At 43.1% G+C, this 9,998-nt stretch overlaps 1 protein-coding gene across 1 annotated transcript in view; it reads right to left on the minus strand.

Moving 5' to 3' along the window:
* KCNV2 (potassium voltage-gated channel modifier subfamily V member 2) overlaps window positions 1-7,634 on the minus strand; it is an 11,822-nt gene extending 4,188 nt beyond the window's left edge. Inside the window, exon 1 of the mRNA XM_006152440.1 lies at window positions 6,091-7,634. Coding sequence (XP_006152502.1) covers window positions 6,091-7,476 — 1,386 coding nt within the window. The 5' untranslated portion in view covers window positions 7,477-7,634. The remainder of the gene's footprint in view (window positions 1-6,090) is intronic.
* Between the last annotated feature and the right edge of the window lie 2,364 nt (window positions 7,635-9,998).

The following is a 9,998-nucleotide window of genomic DNA, read 5'->3' on the forward strand; positions in this document are numbered from 1 at the left end:
CCGGTTCGACAAAAGCAAAAAATAAGCAATCGGGGGGGGGGGTTGTGCACAAGCTAAAACAAACCCACAAATGCAAGTTTGAGATCTATTAATTTACCCACAGAATCGTACACAGTAATAATGCCCTCTGCATCCATAGCATACTTGGTACTTCCCTGCCTTCCACAAGTCATGTTCTAGTCAAGGCATGTTGGTCAACAGAAGGCACAGACTTTAAAACATAAAGGGAGACTACTCCAAAATCAGGAACCCCCCAAGATCAAATGCCCTGACACTACCTAAGAACCTTCGCCCCGTCTTTAGTTCCTGTGCCATTTTTGAGGGGCCAAGGTAATTTAACACCTTCTGTGCCAGAAGAGACCTTAGCCCCATGACTCTTAGCCCTAAGTCTGACACCCTTCTGTTCTGTTCTATAATTCTATGACTGAGTCTGTAAATTATACTTTGTGGATTCCGGATTCCCTTGTCCCTGTGTTCTGGGTATGTTCTGCCAATGAGAGACACTGATGGGAGACCGGAAGGTGGGATGAGAACTTAAGGGTCTCTATTCCTGTTTCTGGTTTCCTCCATCAACCCTCCAGTAACAGCAGAGAGCTGTGGCTCAGACATTTTTCAGCACTCTTGGCACCAGCCTCAGGGTACCATCTTTGGACTCCCCATGACAGCAGCAGAGTGGCTACTGCTCTATACTCCTAGATTCTTCTCTAATTCATTCTCTCAAATAGGGCCAGTGGCTCCTCCCTGCAGTTACCACGCTCTGGGTTATCTCCTTTATGCTCGTCCAGCCTTCTAACATCTATCTACCTATTTCCTAGTATCAAATCTCCTCTCTTTGAAATATCCATCTTGTTTGCTTTCCTGAGTAATTCTCTCTAAATATGTTTTCTCAAAGCAATCAAGAAGACAAAATAAAATAAATTTCAGTGATTTCTTAATTGTTGCCTCTTCACGATGAAATGACAACATACTTTAGGAAAATAAATATGGGGGCAAGGTTTCTGGGGCACAGTTATCTGATTCAGTTAGAGATAAATTTTGTTTCTGAAGAGTTTTTGTTTTTGAAGGAATGAGTTCACGACACAGTTTCCTGTTTGATTTCTAAAGCTTTAACTTGCTCTGAAATGCTCAGAAGGGAATGGTTTGTTGAAGTCCAGTTGCCCTTTTCTACTCAAAAACATACCCACGCAGGAGGCCCGTGATTACAGCTCATCATAGAGCTAATTGTTCTTGCTGAGTTGTGCCATTTTCCACACCCAGGCAACCCAGGGGACCCCAGATGACAGGAGCTGCTCCAGGCGTGGGCCTGTTTATCTGAATACTCAGTTCTCCCAGGATAGAACAGCTGACCCTTCCGTATGTTTCATAATCTCTCTCTCTTTTCCCTAGTACACAAAAAATCACTTCTGTTTTGTTTTCTCCTCAAATGAGGCTGGAAGCAAAGGTTATTATTACCATGTCATAAAGGATATTAACTAGGCAGCTATGGTAGTTTCTTACTACAGACTTACTACAGGCTAGCATTTTACATACATTTCTTATTGCATTAGCACTCACAAATAATCTCCATTTGACAGACAAGTAAGATGTATCTGTCTTATATCCTAATGCATGAGCATTTGCTGACAAATGTCCATAAGGAATTTGTATTTGCAGCTGTAGAAGATTTCACAGTAATGAAAATTACTGTATTCCTCTTAAAACCCTGAGTTGAATTACAGACATAGGTTGCAGGATCCTTAGCAGAAAGAGGGCAAGATTGTTAAAAGAAAATCAGATTTGGGGTTGTCTGAAAGTACTAAAAACACACAACAGAATGAATTATAGTATCTGTCTTCAAGGCAGAGTCGATATTCACAAAGGATACAGCTCTGGAGTGGTGAAAGAATAGTAGTCATATTTTCCCTTACCTCACGTTTAAAATTTCAATTTGTAGATGTATGTTTTCTGAAGTATATAATACATTTGAGCAGTAATATTCTACTGTGGTAGAATGATGGTATTATTGGATCCAGTTCTGTATATAGAGAGGACTGCCTAATGGGGCATGATCACACCATAATCCTTTTTACTCTATTTCTCCATCCTATCAGGATTAGGAGCATGCACACATAGTGTTTTTTTCCTAAGCCCATGGAGCTGGGACTTGAACCACAGTCAGTCATGTGGGATCTGGCTCCCAAACTACAGTGCACTTAACCACTGCACTGTGGGGCTTGCCTGGGAGATGGTTTCTAATGCATGATTATTCTGTTAATAAGTAGGTGGCATGGTGGTTAAGGTGTGGACTCACATATGGCCGACCGAATTTCAAGTTCCAGACTGGCAGCTTGAAATGCATGTTGAACGTGTGTAATCAAAACCCCAGGAGGAGAATGGAGAAGGGATTGTTGGTGTGGCTATTTCTGCTGGAGGGTGATTTCTCATTTTCCCTCTCACTGTCTTTTTCTGTCTCTCCAGTGAGCACATATACCCTATGGCAAAAGCTTAAAGAAAATAGTGTCTTCTAATTTATTTTTAGTAACTGAGTACATAATTTATCATAGTATATGCTCAAATTCTTTTGAATTATAAGATGTATGATCAATAAAATACTTAAGAGATCATTGGATCAGAGTTACCTCTAGGATTCTTATGAATGTTTAATCATGTGGATGAGTTTCTCCTCAATACTCAGATTTTATCTCAATGTCATCTTCTCAAACAGGGCTTTCTGACTATCCCCTTAAATGTAGGTTCCACCACCCCATTAGAATGCAAGTTCCATAAGACAAAGAACTTCACTTTTTTTTTTTTTTTGGTCTTCTACCATTCTGTATCTGTAGTGTTTAGAAAACTACTTGGCACACTGGAGGTGCAAAAAACTTATTGTTTAATAAATGAGTAAGATGGATTTTTGTGGTTGCATGAGGAATTAGTCCTAATATTTTGTATCTTTTCACTTTGCATACACATATAGGAACCAAGGCACTTTGTCTACCTCATTTTGCCAGTGCTTTTCCTTCTTTGTTCTACTGAAAATATGAACCCAGGTAATCAGAAGTATAGAGATGAACTATATTGACATAACGGCTCTAGGTAATAGTGCAGACTTATAGTCTTCAAGGGAAATTGCTCCTATTGTTTTCAGAGTTTATAAACAAATTATTCATCTTTTATCTAAATCATAATAATTTTGACTGGCATGTATAATTCTTAGACAATACATGGATAAAGGTCATTGGTAAAGGGTCAGGTCAGCAAATAGGAAGATTGAAATGGTGGCACTTTGGTCTATAAAAATAGTACCTGATAGAGATAATGACTTACAAAAGAAAACTCACATTGGTAAAATCAATAATTGGTAAAATTCATTATAGATAAAAACTGGTGATTCAATTTCGGTTGTAAAATGTATGGAGAACGTTGATCTTGAGTAAAATAGTTTCAGTTAAAATAATAGAGGATTATTTATTTACATAAATAGCCAGAGGGCATGTATGCTTGCCAGAAAGAGGTCAGGAGTTGGGGGGGTCAGAGTGTGAAGCACTCCTCAATGGGTTGTGGGTACACTGCATTTCCTTCTCTATTTCTCTGTCCCATCAGAATTTTGGACACGCATACACATCTGACATGTTTTTCAAGCCTCCAGGGCTGGGATTCACTGTGGTCAGCCACATGGGATCCTATTCCCTTAACCACTGGGCTATGAGACTAACCCAAAATGAGATCATATAAATTTCTGGATTTCAGGACCAGCAGATGGCATAATACTTATGTCACTAGACTCCCACATGGCAGATGGCAGTTCGGGTCCCAAACCTAGAGACTTGAAACTTACACTGGGTACATGTGTGTGTATGCCAAAAACCCCAAGAGAAGGGAGGAAAATGGATTATAGCGTGGCCATGGCCCCTGGGTGAGGGGGGTGATTTCTTGCTTTCTGTCTCTCAGTCTCTCTTTGTCTCTCTGGTGAGCACATGTGCCTTATAGCAAAAATCTCTTTAAAAATTTTTTTTGGATTTCAATTTACATTAAACAGATCAAAAAATTAAATCAATGGAGACTTACTTCAGGAAAATTTTAAGTATAAAAATCCAATACTGGATTTTGATTTTTATTAAAAATTAATTTTTTAATTTTAATTTTTATTAAAATATTTACATTAATATATATAAGGTGTAAAAGTTTCACAGGTTCAAACTGTAGTACAGAAAATCCACTGGGTTCAGTGCCTATTTATTCTGGCCTTTTAAGATATTTGGATGAATGAAAATTAGACTTTAAAACTTTGTACTAAATCATCAGCATGTGGATTTGCTTTTTCCTGCTTTAGTCCCCTCCAAAGTAAATGTCATTTGCTAGGGACAAGTCAACCTCCATGAGTGCCATCTGTACACACGATTTATTTACTATGGGAATGACCTTTTGTCATTTGGAATATGATCAGTAGAATAGCATTTGGCTAGCTTATTTGAAAGAACCTGATGTCACCCTGCCACTGAAGAAAGGTCAGAATCCTTGTACACACGAGCTTTTCATTTTCAAGGGAAGAAAGACTCGCTAAACTGTAGAGCTCTAAAAGTCCAATGTCTCCTTTGAGAGATAAGAAAACCAAGAACAAGGAGTGATGGAGTAAGGTTTCAGTTAATTATTCAAGGTCTTAATTGATTGGCAGATCTGGAACTAGAATCAGATGCTTTAAATCTTCCATAATGTTAGACTACACTGTTAATTGCCCTGGGTTCCTTTGTAATAGAAGTTCACACTAGACTATGTGTTCTGACATACCAAGTGTTAATGTTGAAAATACCTTTTTTTTTTTTTTGAGAGGTTTTTGCTATAGGACACATGAGCTCACCAGAAAGAGAGACAGAAAGTGAGAAATCACCCCTGGGGGAATAGCTATGCCTCAATCCCTTCTCCTCCATCCTCTTCTTGGGATCTTGGGCATGCACACACATGTGCCCAGCATGAGTTTAAGCTACCGAATCTGGGACTCGAACCATGGTCAACTACCTGAGAGTCCAGCAACAAAGCCATTATGCCAACTACTGGTCCTGAAAATACCTATGTTTTAACATGGGAAAACTGGGTAGATTTGCTTAATGTCATTGAGGGCATCATAATATACTTAAATAAGGAAACAATACATCCAGTTCTTTGCTCTTTGTGTGTATGTGTATGTCAACTTATTTATTGATCTTAGAAGATCTGATTAGTGTTTATTTCTAGGAGTTCATCCAGTACACCAGGAATAAGATATTTGAGTAAATGGCATAGGTTATTATGAAAAGGCAAATAGCAAAGAAAGCAGTGATTAAAAATAACTAATACACTAAGTACAAATTAGGTAAGGCATGCGAAAGACCTAACATCTGAGAGAGACTGTCCTGGGGTGTGGAAAGGGCCTGGATTTGGGGATTAGACAGGCATGAGTTTCAGTCTGGGTCTATCATCTCTAGCTGTATGACCACATGCAGTCTCTGTACTTGAATTTTTCTAGCTGCAAAACATGTCAATAATATCTGATCCAGAAAGAACTTTAGTAAAGTTGGAGCAAGTCTTAGTTTTAGATTCTTCCTTCCACAGATTTAACCAGAACCAGCAGCCACAGCATTTTGGTCACTATTGCTCAGCCAATTGTCACCTCCTTCTCTGAGTAAATCTACAGTTTCCTTAAAAAATGGAAGCCACTTTCTATTTGTCCTCTTTTAGGAGAAAGAAAGGAAGGGGATGATTAAAAATAAGGATTTTGAGACTGAAGTGGAATAAGCTTTATAAATCATTTAGGGCATTAAGTGTTCATTACATGGTAAATGATGATGCGTCATCTCATATTCATAAACAATGAATCCTCAACAGCTGTCTCCCTATTAATGGCTTTACGACTAAATCTAGATTTCGAGATACCCAGGGTCAAGTCAATCTAAGTTTCTTACTGGACTCCAGCGTCCAGCTATCCTACCCTTTATTTTCTACCCCTGTTTTGTTAGCTGGAGGCAGCAATGGATCAGGGAGCACAGCTGGTTATTTGATAACCAAGGAGAGAAAGGTACAGGCTCTGCTGGGCTGGGGGAAGAGGATAGAAAAGCCTAGAGCCCAAGTACTCACCGCGGCCCACCACCACGCGTGAGGGATGCTGATGAAGTTGGTGCCGGGCACATCGTGTTCCACAGAGTAAACGGCCGCAGCGAAGGTAAGGATGCCCATGGCGATGAAGAGCAGCAGGGAGCCCACCTGCTGATAACACTGGCGCAGTGTGAACCCGAAGGCACGCAGCCCAGTGGAGTGGCGCGCCAGCTTGAGGATACGGAAGATGCGCATGAGACGCATGATACGCAGCACCTGTCCCATTTTGCCCACGCGGTCCACCGTCTCCAGATCGTGCTCGTGGGGTGAGCCCTTTCCGTGAAACATGTCCTCGCCGGTGAAGCACTCGAGTAGCAGCTGCAAGTACAGTGGCAGGATGGCCACCAGGTCCACCAGGTTGAGGGCGCTGCGCACGAAGCGGCGTAGGTCCGGTGTAGACACAAGGCGCAGCAAGTACTCCAGCGTGAAGAAGGCGATGCACAGCATCTCCACATGCTCCAGAATGGACCGAGGGTCTCCACCTCCCGCGCCCTCCTCTGCCTGATGCTGCATCTCCTCCACGGTGTTGAGCGCCAGCGCCACGACGGAAATGAGCACAAAGAGGTTGGAAGCCACCCCGATGGCCTTGGCAGCCACCGAGGAGAAGGGCTTCTCCATGAGGTTCCACAGGCGACGCCGCAGTGGCCCATAGAAGCGCATGTCGCGGAAGAGCTCCTCGGCCTCCTCAGCCTGCGCCTGCGCGCGCAGCTCGCGCTGGATCTTGAGCTGCTCGGTCAGCTCGTCGCGGCGCTCCTCGAAGCAGATGCGGCAGCAGCGCGGCGTGTACTTGAGCCGCACGCCCCAGTAGCCCAGCTCCTCCAGGAATCTGCGCGGGCACAGCTCGTCGCACACCATCAGCACCCCGGACATGTAGAAGTTGTAGACGAGGTGGAAGACCGCGGGGTCGCGATCGAAGAAGTATTCATCCGTCTGCGCCTCGTAGTCATCGCACAGGCCCAGCTGGCGGCTGCGACTGGTGGTGGTGGCCAGGCGACCCAGGCGCGTCTTGGGGTAGCAGGCCAGCTCGCAGTAGTCCAGCCGGTAGCTCTGGCCGCCCACGTTCACATTCAGCGTGGACGATGGTGTTGGAGGGTTGTTGTGACCATTCTGCCGGGTGGCAGTGCTCTCTGGCTGCTGGTCCTCCTCAGCAAGTTCATCCTTCCATTCTTCCTCTTCATCCTCCTCGATGTAGTAGTTATAGCTGAGCTCGTTCCACAGTGGGATGCTGGCCTGGGAGCCAGAACGGCCCCCCACGGAGGAGGTGCTCTTGCGGCGTTGGCTGCCTTCCGCCTGGGGTGTGTTCTCACCCTCCCAAGTATTCCAGGGCTTGTAACTCCAAGACCTCCTCCTCTCACTCTGTTTCAGCATGGCCGCGGGAGGTAGACTTCTTGCTTTTCCTTCCTGGCTGCTGTAGGATCCCAAGTCTGCTCACTGCCGCTAAGAGGATGGATCACTTGCCCTGCACTGTCTCAAACTGGCCAGAACCAGCACGTCTAGGGGCAAGGCATTGGTTTCAGAGCTGCCGGCTCAGGCCCTGGGGCAGGTAGTCCAGCCTAGCCTTTGGGGTCTGAGCATAGTCCCCAGACGGCTATTAACTGCTCTAATCTTGCTGATAGGGAAGAAGCAAGCGTTAAGAGGGATTTAGAGCCTCTTAGCTTGTTCCTCCACTCTGTGACGTAGAGGGTGATTATGTGACCTTAAATCTTCAGATAATCTGAAGAAGGCAGAAATTATTGCTAATAAAAATGTCCGTCAGCCTTGTCCTTCAGAAAGTGCTTGGTGTATGTGTGCTGATACGAAGCCAGCTAAATTAGCTGTAGGATATGGATGGCTCTGTCTTCAAGCTTAGTGACAGAGGTTGCCGGCTCTGCCCTGAATGAACCCACCATCAACAGGATGACAAATAGCAATAGGGCTTAAAGCTGACCTTGTGACAGCTCAGTTTCCCTCTTAGCATAATACTTTGTTTAGATCATATAGAATCTTACATGATTCCTTTTCCATCAGTTCATATGATCACATTTTTTTTCAAATGGATTCTTCTTAGCAGCTCTACTCTGGAGTCCAGCCAGATTTTTAAATCAGTTTCAGCTTTTGTCTCTCCTCCCTGTCTCTTAAAGGGTAAGGCATGTTTCAAGGTAGAAATCTAAGACTGACTGGAAAATGCCTTTAGGTTCCTGTAGCCCTGCTCAACTGTATTTGGCCATATTTAAAGGTGAGCAGACACCCTTTCAAGGATAGGGTCTTGTCATCCTTCAAATGATCACTTTTAAAAAATTGTTTTTTTTTGGGAACCAGCAGTTAGCGTAATGGCTATGTCGCTGGACTCCCACATAGTCGACCGCGGTTCGCGTCCTGGACCCGGTGGCTTAAAACCCACGCCGGGCGTGTGTGCGTGCGTGCCCAAGATCCCGAGAGGAGAATGGAGGAGAAGGGATTGCGGCGTGGCCATCCCCTCTGGGGGGTGATTTCTCGCTTTCTGTCTCTCTGTTTCTCTCTGTCTGTCTGGCGAGCGCATGCGCCCTATAGTGAAAAACCTCTCAAAAAAACAAAAACAAAAACAAAAAAAAAAGAAAATACTTTTAAAAAATTGTTTTTTTTTTTAATGATCGAGGTACTGACAATCTGAAGCTGAAGATACAACCATGATGGAGACACAGCTGAAGCACTAGAGAAGCTTGTGGTTTGCTGGTGATAGAAAGAGTAAAGACAACACAAGAGCAGGTTAAAAAAATACAGAGGAGGTCCAGCCACAATGGCACAGGCAGTAGATGAGCTGCTGCAGTGCTGGAGACCAAGTGGGGAGGCTTCAGTTCCTGCCCCAAAGGTGCCTCAGCATCCCAGCCTACCTATGGGCCAGGGATCCTGGCTGGCTGCAGGTCTTGTGGGAGGATCTTGGCATAAATCCTGTACAGGGTACATGCCTCTCCTCTTTCAGAAACTAAGCACTAACAAAGAAATAAGGGGAGCAGGAAGAAGAAGAGTTTTGTTTTGGGTAGAGAATTTTTTTTTATTCAAATTAATTTGACCTAGTCAATATTTGTGATTTTAAAAATTCAGCAGGTGTAAAGGTGCAGGAGGAAGTTTATGTTCCTGACAACTTTAACTTCCAACCATCAGATGTGTCTCCAAGGAATTAACTGGTTACTACTTTTTGGCTGTCTTGCCAGAAATATTCTATACGTGCACAAGCAAAAACCTACCCATCTGTATCTAGCATTTGAAGAGCTCAACACTAGCAATACAAATCAGAGAATACTGTACACTTGGCTTTTTCCAATTAACCATATACCTTAGAGGTATTTTCATATCTAAACATAAATATCTACCTCATTTTGAAAATAGGCACCGGTTTACTAATAACAGGCATTCAGGTTGTTCTGTTTTTGCCCTTATAAGCGATAGTGCAATGATTAGCATTATACATATATTACTTTACACATGTTCAAGATATATGAAGGATATATGAAAGATAAATGAAGATGTATAGAGTTGAAATTACTAGGTCTGCACATTTGTAATTTTGATTGATAGTACCACACCTCACTCCCTGGAAGTTTTATCAATTTACAATTCACTGTCAGTAGATGAGAATGTATTATTACCATTTTTTTATTATTTTTTTTATTTTTATTTTTGGAGAGTTTTTTTTCTATAGGGCGGTGCACTCGCCAGACAAACAGGATGAGAATATATTATTACCCTTTTTTATTATTTTTTTATTTTTATTTTTGGAGAGTTTTTTTGCTATAGGGCGGTGCACTCGCCAGACAGACAGAGAGAGACATAGAGACAGAAAGCGAGAAATCCCCCCCCAGAGGGGATGGTCATGCCGCAATCCCTTCTCCTCCATTCTCCTCTCGGGATCTTGGGCATGCACGCACACGCAC

This window comes from Tupaia chinensis, unplaced genomic scaffold, assembly GCF_000334495.1.
Source record: "Tupaia chinensis unplaced genomic scaffold, TupChi_1.0 Scaffold000354_1, whole genome shotgun sequence".
Lineage (NCBI taxonomy): Eukaryota > Metazoa > Chordata > Mammalia > Scandentia > Tupaiidae > Tupaia > Tupaia belangeri.